The sequence below is a fragment of the Mytilus edulis genome, chromosome 7 (genome assembly GCF_963676685.1).
Source record: "Mytilus edulis chromosome 7, xbMytEdul2.2, whole genome shotgun sequence".
Taxonomy (NCBI): domain Eukaryota; kingdom Metazoa; phylum Mollusca; class Bivalvia; order Mytilida; family Mytilidae; genus Mytilus; species Mytilus edulis.
Window position 1 is genome coordinate 84,057,125 of NC_092350.1, and position 27,846 is coordinate 84,084,970.

General features: G+C 31.1%; 1 protein-coding gene and 1 long non-coding RNA gene across 2 annotated transcripts in view; both read left to right on the forward strand.

Annotated features, from left to right (window-relative positions):
* Positions 1 to 27,846, forward strand: part of LOC139482701 (uncharacterized) — a 931,021-nt gene that overhangs the window by 752,754 nt on the left and 150,421 nt on the right. The window lies entirely within an intron of this gene.
* LOC139482691 (uncharacterized) lies at positions 1,237 to 27,768 on the forward strand. Its single transcript, XM_071266759.1, has 8 exons — positions 1,237 to 1,403; positions 2,164 to 2,305; positions 4,720 to 6,026; positions 14,188 to 14,284; positions 17,661 to 17,749; positions 18,719 to 18,923; positions 19,961 to 20,164; positions 21,012 to 27,768. Exons 1-8 carry the CDS (start codon positions 1,302 to 1,304, stop codon positions 21,041 to 21,043), a joined length of 2,178 nt encoding a protein of 725 aa, XP_071122860.1. The 5' UTR covers positions 1,237 to 1,301; the 3' UTR covers positions 21,044 to 27,768.

The following is a 27,846-nucleotide window of genomic DNA, read 5'->3' on the forward strand; positions in this document are numbered from 1 at the left end:
TTTTTCAATATTAGCACTATTGAAGTCAGAATTTCTCTCTCATAGACTCAATGTAGAAAAATGTAATATAATAAAAAAAATCCTTACCAATTAGCCTACAAAATGTATGTACATGTACCCTATTATTTTCAAAGATGCAGGGGCGGATCCAGCCATTTTAAAAAGGAGGGTCCCAACCCAGAGTAAAGGGGGGTTTCCAACTATATTCTCCCATTCAAATGCATTGATCGGTGAAAAAAAAGGGGGGGTTCCAATGGACCCCCCTCCCGCCTTGATCTGCCAATGAGATGTAATAGGAAACACACATGTTATTTGTTTTGGCCTCGTCTTTCTACATGTATTGATCTATTTTAAACTTTTATCTGCTGTGTTTTCTCTGATTTATTTATCAGGATGTTATAGCCATTGTTAGATTATGCTTTATTCTTCGTAGAAAAATCAATGAAGATGTGACGGTCTTTTTAATCATGTCGATATATACTGTTATCATAATCTCAGGTGCAGATACTTTGTCCATGAAAAATTTTTTTGAAGAGATATTGTAATCAAAATCATTAAAATGTGCATCTTGTGGTATTACTCTTATTTGATGTTATTGTTGTTCTATTAATAGATCTGTCTTTTGTGTTTTCCCCTGATTTATGAATAAGTATGTTGATACAGATTTTAAGTTGAAGTTTTATTTTTTGTTTGTAGAAAATTAATGAAGACTTTGAACATGTTGAAAGCTTTTCACTCAGATGAACATTGGTGTTAATACAGTAAGTGACATATTATTATGGGGATTTTATTTACAGGGAAGGGGGGGGGTATGGTTCCACTTAAGGAGCTATATGAATTTTTAAATCATTAATTAATGCATATATACTTTTTACAAGTCCCAATCTAATGCTACATTGCCAGATTTGTATTAAATTGATAGCAAAGGTTTCAGACATATACCTGTATTATATTGTTATAGGGGCTAGAGTTAAAATTGAAAAAAAGGCAGAACAGAAGTTTTATTAGAAAAAAGGCAGGATGAGCAACTTGCCCCTCCTCCCCCCAAAAAAAAAAAATTAAAAGAAAAAAAAAAAAGTGAGGATGACAATTCATGCCATAACAGTCCAGATAAAACTTATAAAAAAGGCAGGACCAAATAGAGTGAATCAAATCATTTTTTTAGGAAAATAATGCTGTAAGAAGCTGTACCTGCAATCCTAAAAAAGAACTTTGTTACACATTTTTCAGATGAGGTGAATATGCCAATAGGAGCTTTACCTGCAATCATATAAAAGTTTCAGTTTTTGGGAGAGGAGAATATGCCGATAGGAGCCATACCATTCCCATTTGGGAAGTGCAAGATCTGTAAAGATAAAGCTACTGGTGTACATTATGGGGTGGCTACATGTGAAGGGTGTAAGGTAAATAGATCTTTCTTTTAAGTGAAATACCACTAAATTATAGTATGTCGAATCTGGTTTCATACGAAAGAGAGTCAAAAAAAATATTCCGTTGAATTTGACAGTTGTCAGAAATTAACCCTGCATTTCATTGCAGTAAAATACTATATAATATAAAATTGAGAATGGAAATGGGGAATGTGTCAAAGAGACAACAACCTGACCATCATGACCATAGAGCAGACAACAGCCAAAGGCCACAAATGAGTCTTCAATGCAGTGAGAAATATAGACTGTTAACCCTTTGTAATAGTTTAATGTTTATGCATTATATAAGTCAATAGAAAATTTGTACTTTGTTGAACATTTAAAGTCACATCTCTTATTATCCACAAAAGTTACCAAAACTGGTATCTAATGAATTATTATGAATCGACAAAAACTGGTATCCAATGAATTATTATGAATCGACAAAAACTGGTATCCAATGAATTATTATGAATCGACAAAAACTGGTATCCAATGAATTATTATGAATCCACAAAAACTGGTATCCAATGAATTATTATGAATCCACAAAAACTGGTATCCAATGAATTATTATGAATCCACAAAAACTGTATCCAATGAATTATTATGAATCGACAAAAACTGGTATCCAATGAATTATTATGAATCAACAAAAACTGGTATCCAATGAATTATTATGAATCGACAAAAACTGTATCCAATGAATTATTATGAATCAGCAGTACATCTTGTTTATATTTGTAATTTTTAGGGATTTTTTAAAAGGAGCATCCCAAAAGCACATAAATATAAGTGTTTTTTTGGAGGACAATGTGATATTTCACCAAAGAATAGGAATAGATGTAAATCATGCAGGTTTAATATGTGTCTTCAATTTGGAATGTCTATTGATGGTGAGTATGAGTTAAGATAAATGAGGGTGGGGTGGGGTGGCAGGGATGATTCCAGGTGTTTTCAAATGGGTCCCTTGAACATCAAATTGGGAATTTTTATTCTAATTGGGAATTTTTTAAACATAAAATCTAAGTCGAAATAACATTATTTTCCTGTAAAAACAGAAAATGTATATTATTAAGTTTAACCTGTACACTGGTTTTCATGTAAGTTGTAACAGTTTGAATAATTCTGGATGAGCTACTGTTATTACATGAATATCATTGAACATGATGCACTAGTCTATCATCTTAGCTATAGTCACCTAGGCTTATTACAAACACATATATTTCAGCTAACATAAACCACTGAAAAAATCATTCATCGGGTATTTTTTCAACAGAAGGTCATCTCTATAAATTTACCTTGATTCAAATGGATTTCAAATTGGGCTGGTCAATTGTAGAATTCAGAAAAGCAATTACAAAAGTTCATATACTCAATTGATAAGATATTTAAAGCATGAATCAGTATTCTTTAAAATTATTTTGAATCATCTTCAAAACTTTTGAAATAGTTCCATAATGATGACATCGTATTTCATGAATGGTCTATTATCAACATTATTTTCAAAAAACGCTCAAACTTTTGTCTTTTGAGGAAATAATTTCTTTTACAAAACAAGTTTTCATCATATCATATAACCGGCTCTGCTGGGCGATCTGCTTTTACGAGATCGGCGCCCATTAAACTTTATCCATCAATGTTATATCAAAATTTGATTTTCTCTCTGCCGAGGTCTGCTTTGACACCCTTTTTTATCAACCTGCTGGGCGATCTGCTTTTACAAGATCGAATACTCTTATATCATATTAATCAATTGAATTCGGCTGATAAAATTGTTTGCCACATTTTGACTGGCATAATTAAATCGTTGTTAATAAAATGCGATGTAAACAGCTAGCTTTCTTATACGGATTTTAAAACGTTTTGACAACAAACTTTGAAAAATTATTATATAATCGGTGATAGAGAACTTCTCCGAAAATATCGATTTTTATTTTATTTTCCTGAATTGGGAATTCATTTTCATGTACATTTTTTGGGGCCGCTAAGCGGCCCTAAACTATATAGTGGAATCATCCCTGGGTGGATTGGGGGAGGGGGGTTAAACATGAATTAGACAATCACACATTGTTGTCAATATATAATATAATTTTCTGCAAGTGTCATACAGGCCAGAGGTTGAGCTAGCTATAAACATGATAAAACTAGGTTTAATTCACCATATTCTATTCCAAGTTAGGTTTATGACAGTTGTTTTCCATCTGTTTGATGTGTTTATTAAGCTTTGAATTTACCTGAGATCTGGCTTTTTGTTATTTTACTTTTTAGACAGCAACCATCACAAGAAAAAAGGACAATAACATTTAGATTTAAAGTACTATCAATTCTTATTTAAATGAAGAAGAAAAAAAAAACGCCATGACAGATTTCATTTGAGAAAAGGTTAAATTACCAAAATGACTTAGTAACTTTGGAAGTTAAAAAATTAGTGGAGAATAACTGAATGACCCTTTCCCTTGAACTATGAAGAAAATACACTACATGACAGAAATAATATAGAAAAACTTATACTGAGTAAAACTCTATGACAAAAATGACTGAGACAAACTCCATGACAAAAATGACTGAGACAAACTCCATGACAAAAATTACTGAGACAAACTCTATGATCAAAATAACGTAGAAAACTGAATGAATTTCCAGGACAGAAAAGACTGCAAAGAACTCCATGACAGAAATAACTGAGAAAAACTGACAAAAATGACTGAGAAAACTCCATGACAGAAATGACTGAGAAAACGCCATGACAGAAATTACTGAGAAAATGCCATGACAGAAATGACTGAGAAAACGTCATGACAGAAATGACTGAGAAAACGCCATGAAAGAAATGAATGAAAAATACCATGACAGAAATGACTGAGAAAACTTCATGACAGAAATGAATGAAAAATACCATGACAGAAATGACTGAGAAAACTCAATGACAGAAATGACTGAGAAAACTCCATGACAGAAAACTGTGAAAAATCTATGACAGAAATGAATGAGAAAAATGCCATGACAAAAATGAAGGAGAATAACTCCAGGACAGATATAACAAAATACATCTGTGGTTCAACTGTACCCATGAATCATCTAAAGTTGGTATCCTAGGAATAATGGTAAATCCACAGTACCAAAACAATAAAAACATTAAGATGACCAAAACTTTTGGTTCTCCTCAGGAGGTTTTAGCGTTGCGGTACTGCAATGCTATATTTTCTTCCTGTGACACTGTATTAATTTCTGCGACGCTATAATTATTTTGGTCCAAAAGGCACATCATTGAAATTAAATGAAAATTTGACACATACATATTTTTCAGCCGTGAAAATGGGCAGAATACCAAAGACGGAGAAGGAGAAAGCCTTGGCTGAAGCAGCAGATGAGACAACACCAGACCAGATTAATAACTTTCTTCAAAGTGAAGAACCTAGTTCCTCTTTCCCACAAAATGTGTGTTCTATAGAACAGAGACACTCTTTTGCCCCCCAAAAGGTATGTGCTGTGAGCCAGCAATCATTAGAACGAAACTCTGAAGAGGGAAATCATATGCATGTTCAACACATGAATACTTTAGAAAATAGTGAGATAGAAACAAATTCAAGAGTGCTAAATCATGACTTTCATGAAAGATCTGAAATTGAACAGAACTTTAAAGAGAGATTACAAAATTGTCAGGAATTTCAAGAAAAATCACAAAACGAAAGGAATTTTGAAAACTGGAGGAATCCAAGGAAATCAGCCAATGGAAATTGTCAAAATTTACCCTATATGGATTTTCAAAAGACTGAATTTTCTGAGATGTCATGGCAAACACTACAGAAAGGGCATATACCAGCGCTACCAAATCCATCATCGCAGCACAATACCACTAGTGGTATAAATTCATTATCTCAGCCCCATTCCCCTGATGGTATAAATTCATTATCACAGCGCGATTCCACTGATGGTATAAATTCATTATCCCAGCGCAATTCCACTGATGGTATAAATTCATTATCCCAGCGCCATTCCACTGATGGTATAAATTCATTATCATTTAATACTGGTAGTGAAACTTGTGATAAAAACATGCATGAATCGAATTCTCAAAATGTACAAACTTTCTCAAACAATCATGATGTATTACGACCATCCACATTTTCTTCTCTCAATTCTGATGTCCAGATGACCACATGTGGTCCTAACGTACCTTCTACTTCTAAGGTGCATTTTAGCTCAATAGTGATAGAAGAACTTGTTAGACAGGTTCTTGAAAAACCTGAGGTGACCCAGATACTTCACGAACGATCAAACAGCCTGTCTAGTCAGAGTTCAACGTCTATTGGCGAAGGACAACTAGATGCATTGAGATTGGCAGAAGTTGCATCGCCAAATGAAAACAACACAAACAATGCTGTTACGTATAATATGTTTGATGCTGAAAATTTGGCAAGCAGGCAAATAGGAAATGTTCAACAAATAAACTTTGACATGAACGGAACTGAAGTTGAAAAATCAGAGGAAGTAGCGAAGGAATCTAAAGAGCTGATCAATGTAACATTGGAAAGATTTAAAGCACCAGTTGATCTTCTGTTTCATTATCAAGCCTTTAACAGGGATTGTTATAAAAATCATAAAAGTGGCGAGGTATGTTAATACAAAGGCTTAAAAATACACTACAGGTAAGGTAAAAATACACTACAAATGAGATAAAAACACACTACAGGCTACATAAAAATACTCTACAGTTGAGATAAAAATACACTACAGGCTAGATTATATACTCTTCAGATGAGATAAAAATACACAACACTACCGGTTAGATAAAAAAAACACTATAGATGAGAGAAAAATACACTACAGGTAAGGTTAAAATACACTATAGATGAGATAAAAATACACTACAGGTTAGATGAAAAATACACTTCAGATGAGATAAAAACACTACAGGTAAAGTAAAAATACACTACATGATAGATAAAAATACACTACAGATGGAATAAAAATACACTACAGGCTAGACAAAAATACACTACAGGTAAGATAAAAATCAGAGGAAGTAGCGAAAGAATCTAAAGAACTGATCAATGTGACCTTGGAAAGATTTAAAGCACCAGTTGATCTTCTGTTTCATTATCAAGCCTTTAACAGAGAGTGTTATAAAAATTATAAAAGTGGCGAGGTATGTTAAAACAAAGGCTTAAAAATACACTACAGGTAAGGTAAAAATACACTACAAATGAGACAAAAATACACTACAGGTAAGATAAAAATACACTTCAGGTAAGGTAAAAATAAACAACAGATTAGATTAAAATACCCTACAGGTAAGGTAAAAATACACTACAGGATAGATAAAAATACACTACAGATGAGATAAGACTACACTACACCCTAAATGAAAGTACACTACAGGTAAGGAAAAAATACACCACAGGCTAGATAAAAATGCACTACAGGCTACATAAAAATACTCTACAGTTGAGATAAAAATACACTACAGGCTAGATTATATACTCTTTAGATGAGATAAAAATACACTACACTACCGGTTAGATAAAAAAAAACACTATAGATGAGAGAAAAATACACTACAGGTAAGGTTAAAATACACTATAGATGAGATAAAAATACACTACAGGTTAGATGAAAAATACACTTCAGATGAGATAAAAACACTACAGGTAAAGTAAAAATACACTACATGATAGATAAAAATACACTACAGATGGAATAAAAATACACTACAGGCTAGACAAAATTACACTACAGGTAAGATAAAAATACACTACAGATAAGATAAAAATACACTACAGGTAAGATAAAAATACACTAAAGGTAAGATATAAAAACACTACAGGTAAGGTAAAAATACACTACAGATGAGATAAAAATACACTACAGATGAGACAAAAATACACTACAGGTAATACATGTATATAAAAACACACTACAGGTAAGGTAAAAATACACTACAGATGAGACAAAAAATACACTACAGGTAAGATATAAATACTCTCCAGGTAAGGTAAAAATAAACAACAGATTAGATTAAAATACACTACAGGTAAGGTAAAAATACACTACAGGATAGATAAAAATACACTACAGATGAGATAAAAATACACTACAGGCTAGATAGAAATACACTAAAGGTAAGGTAAAAATACACTACATATGAGATAGAAACATACTACAGGTCAGGTAAAAAATACACTACAGATGAGATAAAAACACATTACAGGTTAGGTAAAAATATACTACAGATGAGATAAAAATACACTACAGGTAAGGTAAAAATACACTACAGGTTAGATAAAAAATACACTTCAGATGAGATAAAAACACACTACAGGTAAAGTAAAAATACACTACATGATAGATAAAAATACACCACAGATGAAATAAAAATACACTACAGGCTAATTAAAAATACATTACAGGTAAGATAAAAATACACTACAGATAAGATAAAAATACACTACAGATTTGATAAAACACACTACAGGTAAGATATAAAAACACACTACAGGTAAGGTAAAAATACACTACAGATGAGATAAAATACAATACAGGTATGGTGAAAATATACTACAGATGTGACAAAAATACACTACAGGTAAGGTAAAAAATACACTACAGATGAGATAAAAACACACTACAAGTGAGGTAAAAATACACTACAGATGAGATAAAAACACACTACAGGTAAGGTATAAATACACTACAAATGAGATAAAAATACAATACAGGTATGGTAAAAATACACTACAGATAAGATAAAAATACACTACAGGTAAGGTAAAAATACAATACAGGTATGGTAAAAATACACTACAGATAAGATAAAAATACACTACAGGTAAGGTAAAAATACACTACAGGCTAGATAAAAATACACTACAGATAAGATAAAAATACACTACAGGTAAGGTAAAAATATAATACAGGTATGGTAAAAATACATTACAGATAAGATAAAAATACACTACAGGTAAGGTAAAAATACACTACAGGCTAGATAAAAATACACTACAGATGAGATAAAAATACACTACAGGTAAGATAAGAATACCCTACAGATAAAATAAAAATACACTACAGATGAGATAAAAATACGCTTCAGTTAAGGTATAAATACACTACAGATGAGATAAAAATACAATACAGGTATGCAGAGATGGGTCCGATTACTTTCAATGCAATTGATTAAATTATAATTACTTTGTCATTTGTACGATTAAATTAAATTAATGATTACATCATTTCTGAAAGTAGCTGATTAAATTAATGATTACTTTGTTAAAGTAATCATGATTACATCTGATTACAATGAATTTAAAAACAAAACATTTTGAATGATGTGAATGAATAAACGTTCAATATAACTATAGCATTTTTGAGAAAGTATTTTATTTGGTTCAATTATAAAATGATAACTTCAAATTAAACTTCATCTATTTAAATAAACACCAAATTTCACTACATATATATACATTACACTTTATCACCAATGATCTCTGAATTATTTTGAATTAAATTTAATTAATAAAGATATAACATAATAGTTTTTTGTTTGTCTTCTGACCTCTTTCATAATTCATATGTATTCCAAGTTGCAGTTTATGGAAGTTTAAATATGGATGAAATAAAGTTACCAGTTTAAACTATGTTTTAATAGAAATGTTAAACCAAATTGTAAACAATATGCAAGTACTAAAAATCATTGCATTTTACATGTCCAGTTCAAATACATTTTTTAAAATCCTAAACAACATCTTTGTCCAAGTTTGTGCTAATTAGATAAATTTTCATGTCTGATTTATCTTTTATCATATATATTCCCCTACAGCTATACTCAATTGGTAATTGCAATAAAAACAGACCTTAATTAGTCTCCTACCTGTCAATTCAAAGTTGACAAAAATCACAAAAAATAACAAAAGATTATAATTCAGGGTTAAAGAAAAGTATTACTTGAATATATAACAGTTATTATCAAATATTAATATGAAGATCATTATAAAACGATGAATATACATGTATGTACCATATCTTTTACCAAGATAAAAGGTATATAATTGTATTATATGTCTCTGCTTAGGCTAATGATGACTTTTCAATACTGTAACAGTTTATTTTTTACTGAAGTAGACATACTTAAAGTAACCAAACCATTTTAGTATGTTAAAAATTTATCAAATTTGAATAACAAAGACGTTCATTTAATGACCAAAAACACAATTTTAGATTTTTATACGACCGCAAAATTTGAAAAATTTTTCGTCGTATATTGCTATCACGTTGGCGTCAGCGTCGTCGTCGTCGTCGTCGTCCGGCGTCCGAATACTTTTAGTTTTCGCACTCTAACTTTAGTAAAAGTGAATGGGAATCTATGAAATTTTAACACAAGGTTTATGACCACAAAAGGAAGGTTGGTATTGATTTTGGGAGTTTTGGTCCCAACATTTTAGGAATTAGGGGCCAAAAGGGCCCAAATAAGCATTTTCTTGGTTTTCGCACTATAACTTTAGTTTAAGTTAATAGAAATCTATGAAATTTTGACACAAGGTTTATGACCACAAAAGAACAGTTGGGATTGATTTTGGGAGTTTAGGTTTCAACAGTTTAGGAATTAGGGGCCAAAAAAGGGCCCAAATAAGCATTATTCTTGGTTTTCGCACAATAACTTTAGTTTAAGTAAATAGAAATCAATGAAATTTAAACACAATGTTAATGACTACAAAAGGAAGGTTGGTATTGATTTTGGGAGTTTAGGTCCCAACAGTTTAGGAATTAGGGGCCAAAAAGGGACCCAAATAAGCATTTTTCTTGGTTTTCGCACCATAACGTTAGTATAAGTAAATAGAAATCTATGAAATTTAAACACAAGGTTTATGACCATAAAAGGAAGGTTGGTATTGATTTTGGGAGTTTTGGTCCCAACAGAATAAGGGGCCCAAAGGGTCCAAAATTAAACTTTGTTTGATTTCATCAAAATTGAATAATTGGGGTTCTTTGATATGCCGAATCTAACTGTCATGACTGTGTATGTAGATTCTTAACTTTTGGTCCTGTTTTCAAATTGGTCTACATTAAGGTCCAAAGGGTCCAAAATTAAACTTAGTTTGATTTTGACAAAAAATGAATCAGTTAGGTTCTTTGATATGCTGAATCTAAAAATGTACTTAGATTCTTGATTATTGGCCCAGTTTTCAAGTTGGTCCAAATCGGGGTCCAAAATTAAACTTTGTTTGATTTCATCAAAAATTGAATAAATGGGGTTCTTTGATATACCAAATCTAACTGTGTATGTAGATTCTTCATTTTTGGTCCTGTTTTCAAATTGGTCTACACTAAAGTCCAAAGGGTCCAAAATTAAACTTAGTCTGATTTCAACAAAAATTGAAATCTTGGGGTTCTTTGATATGCTGAATCCAAAAATGTACTTAGATTTTTTATTATGAGCCCAGTTTTCAAGTTGGTCCAAATCAGGATCTAAAATTATTATATTAAGTATTGTGCAATAGCAAGTCTTTTCAATTGCACAGTATTGCGCAATGGCAAGAAATATCTAATTGCACAATATTGTGAAATAGCAAATTTTTTTTTAATTAGAGTTATCTTTCTTTGTCCAGAATAGTAAGCAAGAAATATCTAATTGCAAAATATTGTGCAATAGCAAGATTTTTTTTAATTGGAGTTATCTTTCTTTGTCCAGAATCAACCTAAATCTTGATATATACAATATACAATGTAATAATATTCACTTTTTACTACCAACTGATAAATTATAATAAATAACATTCAGTGATAACAAGCAGTTTTTTTTACATCTTAATATTTTATGATGTATTTAAATGAGTAGTTATTGTTGCAAACTCCATTAGAAATTTTAATTGAGATTAGTTTTGGAATAAGGGAAAGGGGGATGTGATTAAAAAAATTGGGTTCAATTTTTCTCATTTGAAATTTCATAAATAAAAAAGAAAATTTCTTCAAACATTTTTATGCCCCACCTACGATAGTAGAGGGGCATTATGTTTTCTGGTCTGTGCGTCCGTCCGTCCGTTTGTCCGTTCGTTCGTCCGTCCGACTGTCCCGCTTCAGGTTAAAGTTTTTGGTCAAGGTAGTTTTTGATGAAGTTTAAGTTCAATCGACTTCAAACTTAGTACACATGTCCCCTATGATATGATCTTTCTTATTTTAATGCCAAATTAGAGTTTTTACCCCAATTTCACGGTCCACTGAACATGGAAAATGATAGTGCGAGTGGGGTATTTGTGTACTGAGGACACATTCTTGTTTTGAGAGGATTAATATTCAACAGCATAGTGAATTGCTCTAAGAGAAAACAAAAATTTTAAGTTCATTAGAACACATTCATTCTGTGTCAGAAACCTATGCTGTGTCAACTATTTAATCACAATCCAAATTTAGAGCTGAATCCAGCTTGAATGTTGTGTCCATACTTGCCCCAACCGTTCAGGGTTCAACCTCTGCAGTCGTATAAAGCTACGCCCTGCGGAGCATCTGGTTTTCATTGTAATCAGAATGTAATCAAAAATTAATCATGATTACAGGGTATTTTGAAAAGTAATTGATTAAATTAAATTACTTTAATCAGATTTTTGGCTGATCAATGATTACGCTGATTACTTGAAAAATGGTAATCAATTACAGCTGATTAAGGATTACAATTACAATTACCCCAAGTCTGCAGGTATGGTAAAAATACACTACAGATGAGATAAAAATATGCTACAGTTAAGGTATAAATACACTACAGATGAGATAAAAATACAATACAGGTATGGTAAAAATACACTACAGATGAGATAAATATTAACAATTACAATTACAATTACCTCAAGTCTGCAGGTATGGTAAAAATACACTACAGATGAGATAAAAATACGCTTCAGTTAAGGTATAAATACACTACAGATGAGATAAAAATACACTACAGATAAGATAAAAATACACTACAGGTTATATATAAAAACACACTACAGGTAAGGTAAAAATAAACAACAGATGAGATTAAAATAAACTACAGGTAAGGTAAAAATACACTACAGGATAGATAAAAATACACTACAGATGAGATAAGAATACACTACAGGCTAGATAAAAATACACTACAGTATAAAAATACACTACATATGAGATAAAAACACACAACAGGTAAGGTAAAAAAATACACTACAGATGAGATAAAAACACTACAGGTTAAGTAAAAATATACTACAGATGAGATAAAAATACGCTACAGGTAAGGTAAAAATACACTATAGATTAGATAAAAAATACACTTCAGATGAGATAAAAACACACTACAGGTAAAGTAAAAATACACTACATGATAGATAAAAATACACCACAGATGAAATAAAAATACACTACAGGTAAGATAAAAATACACTTCAGATAAGATAAAAATACACTACAGATTTGAAAATACACTACAGATTTGATAAAAATACACTACAGGTAAGGTAAAAATACACTACAGCTGAGATAAAAATACACTACAGATGAGACAAAAATACACTACAGACTAGATAAAAATACACTACAGGTAAGGTAAAAAATACACTACAGGTAAGGTAAAAAATACACTACAGGTAAGGTAAAAACACACTACAAGTGAGGTAAAAATACAATACAGGTATGGTAAAAATACACTACAGATAAGATAAAAATACACTACAGGCTAGATAAAAATACTACAGATGAGATAAAAATATACTACAGGTAAGATAAGAATACACTACAGATGAGATATAAATACACTACAGGTTAGATAAGAATACTCTACAGATGAAATAAAAATACACTACAGGTAAGATAAAAATACACTACAGATGAGATAAAAATACACTACAGGTAAGATAAAAATACACTACATATATATGAGACAAAAATACACTACAGATAAGATAAAAATACATTACAGTTTCGATAAAAATACACTATAGGTAAGATATAAAAACACACTACAGATAAGGTAAAAATACACTACAGGTAAGGTAAAAATACACTACAGATAAAATAAAAACACACTACAGGTAAGGTAAAAATACACTACAGATGAGATAAAAATACACTACAGGATAGCAGTTAAGGTAAAATACACTACAAGTGAGGTAAAAATACACTACAGATGAGATAAAAATACACAGTAGGTAAGGTAAACATACACTACATATGAGATAAAAAATACTCTACAGGTTAGGTATAAATACACTACAGATGAGATAAAAATACAATACAGGTATGGTAAAAATACACTACAGATGAGATAAATATACACTTACAGGTAAGATAGAAATACACTACAGATAAGATAAAAATACACTATAGGCATGATAGGATAGATAAAAATACACTATAGGATAGATAAAAATACACTACAATAAAGGTAAAAATACTCTATAAGTAAGGTAAAAATACACTACTGGTAAGGTACAAAATATGCTACAGATGAGATAAAATACACTTCACTACAGATCTTCTTTGATTAGACATATGAATTGAGAATGGAAACTGGGAATTAGTCAAAAAGGCTAAAATCCCATCCACAAAGAGTAGAAAACAACCCAAGGCCCCGAATTAGTCTTCATTGCAGTATAAAAATTCTGGACTAGGATACATTTCATAAACTGCTCTTAATTTTCTTGACAAATCTGCCTTTAGGCTTCTCCAAAATATATCTTGTAGAAGGTTTTTTTAAACACATCTGAATTTTGGGGATTATGCCAATATTGCAGTGTCTATTGTTAAACAGTAGTGTTTTTATTTTCAGTGGAAAGTTCCTATGACAAACACAAACAGGGAAGAATTGAAATTCATTTGGAACCAACTGATGGAAGGAGTAAAATATTATAATGAACAAGTTATGGGTAAGGCTAATGGAAGGAGTAACATATTACAATGAACAAGTTATGGGTAAGGCTAATGGAAGGAGTAAAATATAACAATGAACAAGTTATGGGTAAGGCTAATGGAAGGAGTAAAATATTACAATGAACAAGTTATGGGTAAGGCTTATGGAAGGAGTAAAATATTACAATGAACAAGTTATGGGTAAGGCTAATGGAAGGAGTAAAATATTACAATGAACAAGTTATATATGGGTAAGGGTAATGGAAAGAGTAAAATATTACAATGAACGATCGATCGAGTTATGGGTAAGGCAGGGGCGTAACTAGGTATTCAGTCAACCGTAGGCACCAATTGGCAGGGGGTCTGGAGGCCGCTTAAGGCCCCCAGCAGGTCCAGGGCAGAGCCCTGGTAGGGGTTTCAGGGGGCAAAGCCGCCGCTGGAAAATGGTTTTAGCTGCAAAATTTTATGTACAAAAATATTAAATTTACTGGTTATTTAATCATGATAATTATAATATACATGATGAAAAGTTCGAAGAATTATGAATAAGGTACCATAACATCTGACTGGTGAATTTAATAATGCATTAAAATCCGTAATATAAACAAAAATATTTACAATATGCATTGCCCAGCGTAGATCAGCGTATCCCTTTAATTAAGCAGTACTCCCTGTTTGGTATTATCATATCTATTCCGTTCTGATTGATATATACGTTTAACTTAATTATAGTACAATTTGACGATCCTTCATTAAAAAAAAATAGGCATGTAAACACTGATACTACTATATAATAGAACTATCCATTTGGCTAGACATCAACCATCAATCTCTTGAATCTTAAACCTTCACCCTTGCCACACAAACACATACAGACATAGTCAATGCCTAAAAAAATTAAAAAAATTCGTATTTCTTTATATCATCTACTGTAAAATCCCTACCTGTTTTGGAATTTTGAACAATTGTGGCCATAATGGATTACACCCAAATTTGAGAGTACTCAAAATTACTGGAAGCCAGCTGATTGATTGATTTTTTTACATCCAGTGTCAAATATGTTTGCAAGTTCAGTTGAAGGAGTAAAATATTACAATGAACAAGTTATGGGTAAGGTTTATGGAAGGAGTAAAATATTACAATGAACAAGTTACGGGTAAGGTTTATGGAAGGAGTAAAATATTACAATGAACAAGTTACGGGTAAGGCTAATGGAAGGAGTAAAATATTACAATGAACAAGTTACGGGTAAGGCTTATAACATGTATAATGAGGCCCCTCATGGGGGGGTCCTAGTAATCACATAATCACCATTTTTTTGCCAATATAATCACATAATCATTAAATATTTGCTCATCTTTAGTAATCAAATAATCATAAACTAAAAATACAGTCCTAGGTAATCAAATAATCATGAAATATTTGGCTTAATAATCAAATAATCATTAAAAAAACGGCCAAGTAATCACATAATCAAAAACCCCATGAGGGCCCTCTATAATGGAAGGCGTACTTTTATTTGTATTAGTCCTTCAGAATGAAATAAAAAGATATACATGTAGTGTGATTGCCAATGAGTTAATTTAACTGTCTGTAAAAATACCAAATAGTCTGGTTTTATGAACTTTGGAATAGCATCACTGAATAGACATTAATTGGTGAAGTGAAATTGGTTACTTCTCAGAGGGAATATTGGCTTTTATGGACGTAATATTTATTTTTATGTATATTGTAACAATTTCCCTGCATGAAAAAAAAAGTATGTTTCGTGGATATATGATTTGTGGTTTAACTAAACTCTGTAAATACATATTTAAGAAAATGTACTTAAATCTTAGAAGATATGGTATGGGTGGCAGTGAGACAACTTTCTATCCACGCTAGATATTTTAATTCCTGGACATTATTACCCACAGAATTGAAGAAAATAGGTATTCCACAAATAATGTAATAAATAAAGTTTGACCTTTTCTTTGAAATGATCCAAGATCTAATTGATGTACTTCATCTTTAGTACAGTAGACTCCACCTAATCGGATATCGGTTAATCGAATATATCGGCTATTGTAATATTATTTCAAAACACCGAACCATTCCCTATACATTTCAGTCAAAATACATCGGATAATCGAATATCGGCTATTAGAATATATCGGCTAATTGGATAGGAATATTCATGGAAAATGTGTGAAAACCATGTACAATCGAATATTTTGAAATAATTTCATATTTTTTTTGACAGGAAATGAAGCCGGAAGTTACGCCATTACGAAGTTTAAGAAAACTTCAGTACAGAAATGTTTCATTTTATTAATAAAAACGATCTTTCATAGTCAAATAAAACATATTTTTTCTTATTGTCTTGTTTATTTTATGAATTTGATATTATATTCTGCCCAAGATGTGTTTGTTATGTGTTTATCCAAATGTGATCGTTATCATTTACTTCACAAACAATGACACGACAAAATGATAAACTGTGCGTGATGTTCATCAATGTTTATTAAATATGAATGAAATGTACCTCTTTCTCAACAATTTATTAAAATATATATAGAAGTCCCGTGTAAAAACAAGGAATTGTGTGTCAATAGCATGTCCCAGGTGAAATAGAATTATGTAACTTGTACACACGTGCGCCATTTTCCTAATTTACATAATATTCAGCCTTTTATTTTGAACCACGACAGATAAGATAGAAAGCAAAATTAATTTTACAATTTTATAATCATAAACATAGTTGTATTACTTGAAATTGGAAATGGATTTCATAAATAAAAAACTGTAGAAAATTAGATCCGAGTACGATTACAGGTAGAAGTTTATAGTCGGCATGAATTCGTAGCTATTAATAGAATTTACCTGTGGCCTACTTCCGAGAATTCATAGCTATTTTTAGCTTTTACCTGTTTTAACACACAAATGAAACAAATCACGCAAAAACAACAAGTCACATTATTTAAATGGTACATATTTTATTCAGATAATCAACACATAATTAATAATTAATAATCAATAGACTGACAGATAAACAAAATACATTATTATCAACTGATCGATCTGTTACTCAAGCAACCGAATTATCCGAACTTGTACCTGAAAAAACAATGAGATTAGTCACAAATTTCCATTAATAAAGCAGCTATAATAGCAATTGGTATCTTAGGGTTGTGTCTGTCAATTTTGAAAAAAAACTTGGAGGAATATACGTTCATCGGCTAATTGAATATATCGGACAATCGGATATTTTTAGCTGACATTTTGGGTATCCGATTGGCCGGAGTCTACTGTATTCGTTTTGACATTAAAATATTATATAAATGTTTTTGGTTACATGCTGATGTCAATCAGCCATTTATTTGTCTCAATTTTCTTGATGCTATATATTTTTAGGCTTTGCCAGTAAGACTCCAGGATTTTCTAAATTTACAATGGCTGACCAAGAAAAACTAACTATGAATGCCTATATGGAAATCTGGATGGTAATTAGATGATCAGCTTAGAATAGAAGCCAGCTCAACTCATGTTTTTATTTTTATTTCTTAATTTACAGAATAGCATTATTTGAGGAACAAAATAAGCTAAAATATTGAACGGTTATGGAGCTCCTTTTCGAGATATTCTATTTTTAAAAAGTTGCTGGAATAGGCTGACTTTAATTTTTACCTTATATTTGCATTGGTATTACTTGGGTCTCAAAACTTGTGTAAATTAAGAAGAAAAAGAATAAAAACATGAGTAGCTCAGCTTCTATTCTCAAATCAAATCTCAAATGGAATGAAATCTAGAATCTGCTTAAAATTTGGTAAACAATCTTTTATGAGTTATTGGTTTCTTATAATAAATGAAAAAGGGGTGTTATTAGGAAGAATATTATACCCTGTATCGTAGGAAAAACATCAAGGAGTTTGAACATCCGTCATAAATAAAACTCCCAAACCTACCTTTGTTCATCCTTAAGAAAACTAAAGGTGATTTTTGTGAGAGAAAAAATGTTACAGAAGAAAGACACAGAGGACCATTGAATATTCCCATATTTCACTTAAAGTCTTGTATACTTTCTTTATGTAAAGTAGAGCTATATGGGATGGCTTTGGGTGAGTGTTCGGGTGCTTTATAGGGCTATGGTGACAATTATTGTAGGCCCTTGTTGGATATGAGGTTCCCATTTATTTGTGTCACTGTGGCTGTTCCAACATAAACGGTGGTTTCATTTATTTTCGTGGGTACCAATTTTCATGGATTGCTGAAAACTTGCATTTTGGTGTATTTTTGTTTTGGAGGTTTTGAAAATCACTGTATATAGAAGCCTACATGAAATATGTAATTCATTGAACATTGAATTTGTGGTTTCATCTCTTTTGGAAAATTGCAACCAGCCAATAATAATGAATCCACAGTATTAAAATCAATTTGAATTCAAATATATGACATTGTATTCTTTGTTACAGATGATAAATTCAGAGTTTTTGTGTGAGAATGAATCTTATGTGCTATTGAACAACACAAAGGTGTTTTATTCCAAGGCTACGATGAAAATGATACTTGGTGAAGAGTTGACAACGCTGATGTTAGATTTTGGCAGGAAGTTTAGTCAGTACAACTTGTCGGATACTGAGATTGGTTTATTGTGTGCTATAAGACTGACTAATCCTGGTAAGTGTTAATACTGAGGCTCTTAAATTCTTAAAAGTTTGTGGGGCCTCGGTGGCCAAGTGGTCTATGTAGTTCTACTACTGTATTCACTAGCCAGTCAACACTGAGCTCGAATCCCATTCATTGGGGTGAACTCAACTCCTATATTAATTGACTAAGATAATCAGTTTTTCAAAGGTCAATGGATTCTCCGGGCACTTCACTCTCCTCCATCAGTACAAACTTGAAAATGACGAAAAAATGTGGCGTTAAAATACCAGCAATCTTTCTTAAAAGCTTGTAAATGAAGAAAAAGTCCATCAATGATTTCTATAGGTGAAATACTAAGACCACTTTGCCACTTAAGTCTCTCATATGAAAAAAATACCTCCTTATGGAAATTCTGCAGGGTTTTCTGTTTCTATTTCACCTGGCCAGAACTCAGGTCAAATGGAAAACAAATTGACTTAAAAGTAAAAAGAAATGCATTGCATGAGTTATCTCCCTTTATAGCATGTTTATGGCGTATTCTGTATGATTTATATTTCCTATAATTTTTCCTTCTGAAAGGAATATTAGAAATATTTTCTAATCGTTCACATGATGACAATAGAAGATCTTTCTACTTACCCAAATTCATATTTATTGGTGAAAAATGATAAGTTCTGGTTTAATAAGTAAGTTCCATTGTTAGGAGATAGTTTAAATTTTGAACTGATTTTTAAAAAAAATAGATTTAGCTAGTACTTTGTTATTGAAAAAATCAAGATAATTAAATTCATCCAATTAAAGAAAGTAGCATAGGGTTTTAATATGAAATGTTATTTAACATTAAGTCCAAATAAAGATAGTTTCTAAGCACTTTTTCTTGAAATAAGGGAGATGATTTGCTTCTATTTAACACTGATTCCAAAAAATAAATGAGTTTTTGGTATTAACACTTGTAATAAGAGCAAACATAAATACTTCTTATTTTTATCAGGTCACTTATAGTCAGCATAAAAAGTATGAAATGTAAGAAGGATTACCAATAACAATTTTTGATTGTTTATTTATAGATGTTGAAAATTTGGAAGAAAAAGACAAAGTAGAACTCCTGAACTCTCACTTTCTGGATATTTTTGCCAGCATGTTCAACAAGAGGCCCCATAGTAGCAGAATGGCATTGTCTCTGTTCCAGTACATGTCTGTATTAAAAACAATTACCCAGCTACAACAGGAGGCCATCTTTAACTTCAGCTTGGATAGTCCACCTGAAGAAGGTAAAAATCTAATGCATTCTGGGTAATATTTCCTCAAGTGTACACTAAAACCTTGTGATTGGTTTGAAACTTAATATATGATAGAAATTCAACCAATGATGTTCGCTATTTTCATTTGCTGTACATACAATAAGATATATAGGCATGATCCTTTTGATTCTGAAAAGGCGAATTGTTGCAGAAGTTGATGTTGTTTTTTGTCAATTCAGAAATTTCTTTTAGTGATACTATGGAAATAAACAAATTATTCTCTTGAACTGAATTTTAATGTGCGTATTGTTATGTGTTTACTTTTCTGCATTGGCTAGAGGCATAGGGGGAGGGTTGAGATCTCACAAACATGTTTAACCCCGCCACAATTTTGCGCCTGTCCCAAGTCAGGAGCCTCTGGCCTTTGTTAGTCTTGTATCATTTTAACTTTTAGTTTCTTGTGTACAATTTGGAGTTTAGTATGGTGTTCATTATCACTGAACCAGTATATATTTGTTTAGGGGCCAGCTGAGGGACGCCTCTGGGTGAAGGAGTTTCCCGTTGCATTGAAGACCTGTTGGTGGCCTTCTGCTGTTGTCTGCTCTATGGTCAGGTTGTTGTCTCTTTGGCACATTCCCCGTTTCCATTCTCAATTTTAAATGTACAGTTTATAGGTTTTGCTGTAGATCCTTTATTGTCCTATATCCCTTCAACTGTCTCAGTTCTTACACATTCCCCTTTGAGAACTCCTGATTAAAGTTAATCTAGCAAAGTGTTACCATGGCCAAACCTCAGTTGACATTTTTTTCTTGTGGTAACACTGCTCTATTATCCTCTCAGCTATGTGTTAGTTATTTATAAATTGTTTCTGTTTTAGTTGTAACTGAAATTGAAGTGACTCCAACATGAGATAGTAAAACAACATAAAATATAAGATGGTTCAGCTCTACAGAAGAATTTTTACCAAAGATTTGGAAAAGACAACGAAGACTTTTAAGTTCCTTTATAAATGGTACTTTTTTATCTACTATGACAGTAGGATGTAATAGCAAGGTCCAAAAATAGAAAAAAATGTTTAGGGGGTTTATCAGCTCTAATGTTTTTAAGACAAATTCTTAAAAAAAAACTGTTCACCAACACATCAATTTTTGTATTAAACATTAATTACACATTTAATCAAATTATGCTACTGAATTTATAAATAATGTAATGAAAACTATCACTATGTTAATTGACTATTTGAAAATTTTGGAAGATTACTGAAATACGTGACATGGTATTTACAATACCGGAACCAAATTGGGTGAAGACCAGATATTTTCAGGCCTGTGACTTCGAAAATCAATTTTTACCTACTGACCCTATATTTTAGGTATTAAACTCTCAACTTAAATTTGCTGTTGGCTTAACCATCTATATAGATTTTCTTGTTTATCCTTTATAGTGCCTTGTTTTTAAGAGATTATTGTGATATATTTTTTGCCAAAAGGGAGATAATTAGTAGATATTTTTAAAAGATGAAAAGTTTTCATATCAAAACACAGATTGACAATCAAAAAAAAAAATTCATGACAATACTCAAAAAGTGTAAAAATGAGTTTTGTCTTCCAATATTTTTTTTGTCAACACTAATTTTTTTTTTTCAATAATTTAAAATAATAATTAACATATGTTGCAGAACTAAGGACCTATATGGCTACATTGGTTTCCATGGCATTAACTAATTTTACTTAATAAACCAGATCATTAAAAGTTGAATACGTGGCTAGACATGCCTTATATTGTATTAAAATCAGTTGTTTTCTGAAAAACGATAGATAAAAACTTTTGAAAATACTTTGCACATGAAGTGTTTATAGATATAAGAAGATGTGGTATGAGTGCCATTTCAAAAACTCATTTCTAGAAACATGTATTTTACTCATAAATGGCAATTTGGAGTTATTTCCCTTTTCAATAAAGTTCTATTTTTAATTTAAGAAACAAAAGGTATGTCAGATTTTATCTTAAAATACTGTATCAGCATATATGTAGTTTGTATAAAAAGAAAACATATTGTTGTTCGTTAATAATTGTTAATTTTGTAAAAATGTTTTCTTGTCTTTAGTATTTGTTATGAAATGCCAAAGAACTTTTATGTACAAGTCAAAATAACTGCCTTTGTAAATAAAGGAAGATGTGCTATGGTAGCCAATTAGACAACCTTCAACAATTAGACGACTATCCACCAGAGATAAATCACCATTTAGCCTTCATCAATGGGCAAATCCAATATTGTATAGTCATCTATAAAATGCCCTGCCAAGAGAAAATTTCAAACAATTCAAACCTGAAATCTAATGGTCTGATTCATTTAAAATCAACTGAAGAAAAAACAATTATGTTAAACATTGAAAAAATAAACAACTTTAATAATCTAACAATAATGTTTCTACGTGTATGTGAACAAAATTGATTTTTTGCTACCTAAAACAAGTGTGGACACAGATTAGTGTGGATAGTATGTTTGGATGCTTGTTTGCAACCTTAAAACATTTTAGTCCCAAGTTAGACAACTCTTACAAACAATATTTTGCTCAAGTGGCAAGGTTATATAGTTAAATGTGTGATGCCAAATAAATAGCTTTAACTGCCTCAATCAAGTGTACATTCCAGTGCAAATATGTGATTTCACAATTTTTTATTTAATATTTTTAGGTTTGAATGGTATTGTTAATGATAATGTTTGTTCAAATTTTGTTATTTTTTTATCAGGAACTATGTACAGGCAGTTATTTTATTAATTTATGATTGATTTATTTTTTTATTGTTGGTATGTATTATCATTGAAATACTTATATTTTATATTAGCGGCAATTTTACAGCAATTATACAGTGTGTCTCATATTGTCTTATTTCATAACCCAGAAACATGTTTTAAAAATATAAATTATGTCATGCATCTTTAATAGAGGGTTGGAAGAACATTTTACAATACGTCAGGATTCTGGATTTACACTTATATTAATTTAAAGAATGCTTTTTTTTCAAGGTTCCAAATTTGAATACTTTTCGCTATTCTTTATTTTTGTTGTTCTTTATTTCGTAAATTTTTCCTATTTTTATATTCTGTGTCAACATTATTTATTGTATTTCTATTAGAGATGTAATATACAGTCGACTCTCGTTATGTCGAAGTCAGCCGGACCAGAAAAATATTTCGAGATACACGTAGTTCGACTCAAACAAACACCGGAAGTACGACAATCTAAGGGGCACAACTCTTGCTTAGCTTGGTAAAGCTAAAATAAATCCGGGTGAATATGGCAAGGGAATCGATATTCTAGTATCAGATCCATGTATTTGTATGTCACAGTCTTTTATTATTATAATGACATTTTTTTTACTTATTCAATTAAAAAAAAATCCTATGACTTTTCCAAGAGCGTAATTTTCAATCGATAGTTTCGTTATTCAGGTCGGTTATAGCTGACAAAATTGTTTATTCTCGGAAACAAGAGATTTAAGAAAATTTTGATTTCTATTCATTTTGTTTTATCTCACTCTTTCTTTTCAAAAGAAAATATAAAAAGATTAAAGACGCCGTTTGAGTAGTTTTTAGGTGATCATCAACGGAAGCCATAATCCTTACTTTATACACACCCAAGCTCATTAGTGTAAATCACAAATTAATTGTTTTGTAAACATTTTAAATACTTGTTCATGAACATTAACAATGTATCACTAATTATTTATAAAAATTCTATAAAAGATAATCTTAGGTAAACACTCATGGAAATAGCATGTCATAAATCAATATAGAGTTCAGTGACCGGAAATTTAATTACACGGGTATTGTCAGATTAACTCTTCAATCCATTTTTAAAAATCCCGGAGGTCATGTTTTGACATATGTGTATTAGTTCGAGATAAAAAATGAATTTTGAATGCTTTTGTTAACCTTGGGACCGTAAATTAAGTTCGACTCAACCGAAATTTCGACTCATCCAATTTCGACTCATCAGGAGTCGAATTACATACTTTTGTATGGAATAAAGTTCGGGACCACGTGAAAACTTCGACTCATCAGAAATTTCGAGTCAACCGAGTTCGAGACAACGAGAGTTAACTGTACTTACTTCTTGTTTATTTCCACTATATTTTTATATTGTTCAAAGCGACTTAATTTTATCGAAGAAAAAAATTGATGCTTTACCATGATGTATGGTAATTTTTTATGCTGATAGTGCAATGTTTATATTATTGTCTATATAATATATGTATTATTGTTGAAGTATTTCAAAGGTAGATAACCCAGGCTATAATGTTTTAAATCATGTTTTATTAATGACAATCAATAATGATGTGCCTTGGTATTTTTCTATAAAGTATTTTGTGTTTTTATGCCCCATTTATGGGCATTATGTTTTCTGGTCTGTGCGTCTGTCCGTTTGTCCCACTTCAGGTTAAAGTTTTTGGTCGAGGTAGTTTTTGATGAAGTTGAAGTCCAATCAACTTGAAACTTAATAAACATGTTCCCTATGATATGATTTCTCTAATGTTAATGCCAAATTAGAGTTTTATACCCCTTTCAAGGTCCACTAAACATATGGGGCATCTGTGTACTTGGGACACATTCTTGTTTATTATTCTATAAAGTTCATAATTATTGATACAAAATTTAACGGCTTGGCCGACTATATTAGAAGGGGGCATTTTGTTTCTGTAAGGTTTGTAATTCTCTTTGTCAGTTCATATGTCGTGTTGTTGTTTCATTCAGGTGTGGACTTTTTGTCTAAGACATGCCAAACAAGTATCTGTCCTAGATGTTGTGGTTCACTGAACATGAAACAACATTATATCCAATGGATATGTTTCTGACTATTTGGACCATGACCATATGGGTATGGCCCTATGAGTTTTATACTCATTTAATTTTTAATGACCCTATGAATATTCAGACCATATAGGTATTTTTCAAATAAATTCTTCGTCCTGAACATGCATGAAATATTTGCCACTGGGCATTGAGCAATCAATCAATCAAATAAATTTTAACTACCTCCACAGGAACATGTGTACAGCTCCTTTTGTGAAGCAAAATCGGCCCAAGTTACTAATTGAAAGCCTTATTTTTTTTATGTGTATTCACAAACTCGATGAATCTATTATCTTGCCGTCGCTAAAGTTTATTTAAAGTGCCTTAATTTATCCTGTTGACTTTCGTCTATCAGTAATACCACACAGTGGTTTAAGAAATGCACTTTTTTTTTTTTTTTTAGATCTAAATTTTACTCATCATGCTTATTATTCACTTAATTGATATGTTCTTGCTCCTATTTAGGCCAATTAAAATTAATTGATAGATTTTCATCCCCGCCCGCCCCTCTGAAATCGTCCCGCCCCGATTTTTTTTATTTTATAAAATTTACGATTTACGAATTTTGTTCGTTTCCGTTACCGATAACCGTTAAAATTTCGTTTCATTTATGACTTCCTGTTTCAATTTTCGGTTTTGTACCTCGAGTAAATCTAACCAAAATGATTGTCGACATATTCTGCTGCTCTATGATGACAACATCATCTTTCGAGAGTAAAAACTGATGAATGACGTGAAATACTCGTGTTACGAGAAAAACGCTGTGTCCTAGACCACAAATCGCGGTATGTCACAAATTTCTGTGATTAGAAAACTGGATTTTTTTAGGCAATAACTTTGTGTCAGGAAGTTTAAATAAGAAAGATATCCAAAGCGCAAAAATCGTGGAACCAATTGATACAGAAAACATGACTGGATTAAAGATATTGAAACACAAACACGAACTTGTTTATTGAGTTTAAAAAGTCGACTAACATACGCTTTTTATTTACAGAAGACCTTAGATTTTACCCATGACTGTCTTTTCTTGTTGATTAACACAAAATGTCCCAATATCCCCAAAAGGGTCATTAAACAACAACTTCTTTTTTTTTTATTAAGTCCACATGTGTTTTACATGGTAATTATATTTTCATCTTGCATAAATGCATAAGTACCAACCCTATTATTTTAAACACTGTTTGTGTTTTCATTTTATTCTGTACTCATAATATATGTGTTGCATACCAATGCATTTGCTTCATTTTATGGGTACTAAAAACAATCGTTTAGGAACCCAAATACATTTGGTGTAGAAAGTCCAACTGAAGAGAGCATTTCTACACGTCTTTGTTGTTTAGTTTCTAAAGCCTCAATTAGAGACATGTATTTTAGGATTTGAAAAATAATGTAAGATTCCTCATACCTGTGTATACATGATATAAGCTTATTATTACACTTGCATACATGATGAACTCGTCACAAAATGGTTTCATATGAAATAAAATTAAAAAAAATAAAATCCTCCCACCCGCCCCATTTTTTTCAAAAATTTGGATGAAAATCTACTAATTAATTTTAGTTGGCCTTATACTGCAATCAGCTATTTTACTATACAGATAAAGCTATACTTATAAATGTTAGCTTTATACGTCAATGACCTCAACTCACCTATAAGCCCCGCCTACTTACAACGTCACGTCACAACCATGACAACTTGTAGTAACAATGGTCAAACTTTTATGAATTTAAACTTGTTAATTATGTCTTCAAATAATGGTAATTTATATACCATGATTTATCAAATGTTATTAATTAGAGTTCATTTTCCCTGTCTTTTTCCTTAAAATGTCAATTTTGTACCGCCTGGACTACGCTCAAAGGGAAATAACCCAAAATGGTACCCCAAGAGGGAAATTCTAAACACTTTTTTTAACAATATTTGTTTCATATTTTTTTTATTTTTTATCGATTTCAGTATAAAAACAATATACGTATAGTGTCTTGAAATATGAAAATTATTTGTATTCAGCACGAAACGGGAAAATGCTCGGTAGAACCTCGCATTTCCCCCGTTTCTAAGCCTCATACAAATAAATTTCATATTTCAAGACACTATACATATATTGTCTAATTATACGATCATAAATCACAAAATTTTGAAAATCGTGAAATTTAATCACTGTCAAGTGGACTAGAATGGGCTACAACACCAATAATTTCTTTATTATCAGTATGTATGTTTTTTTGCTCAAACATTTTTAATATGTAGATAATAATGACATAATTTAATTGTTTGTGGATTTATGTAACAAATATAGAATTGAAAGGCCTAAGTGTTTTTCCAAGGTATTGTTTGTACAATTCTTATTATGTAAGAGTAGAAATGACATGGTCATTCCATAATGGGCAGGATATGTACGTGTCCTTTTCTCCCAGAATGTGGATTCTTTTACTTTCATGGGTATCAATTTTTGTGGATTGTGGACATTTTTGATTTTTGTGGTTTGCCAAAGTTTGCATGTACTTGTTTAACACTTAAATTGGTTGTTCATCTTTCCCAAGGAAATCCATTAAAATTGATATTCAATGAATAATAAAATAATCCACAAAATTTAACTGAGAATAAAGTAAATCCACCCAAGCTCTTATGATTTTAAAAATAGTGTGAAAAAATGAAATTTTTAAAAGATGGAAAATTTTGAATGAAATTTTATATTGTATATTGTTGTTAGTGACTCATTTTGATAGTTTATTTATATTGTTAAAATTGACTGAAATTTATCAAGAGTATAATAGTTACTAAAATTGGTAAGTGTCTGTTTTATTTCAAGTTTCAGATTTGAGTGGTATATAATATTGTAAAAAAGAAGAT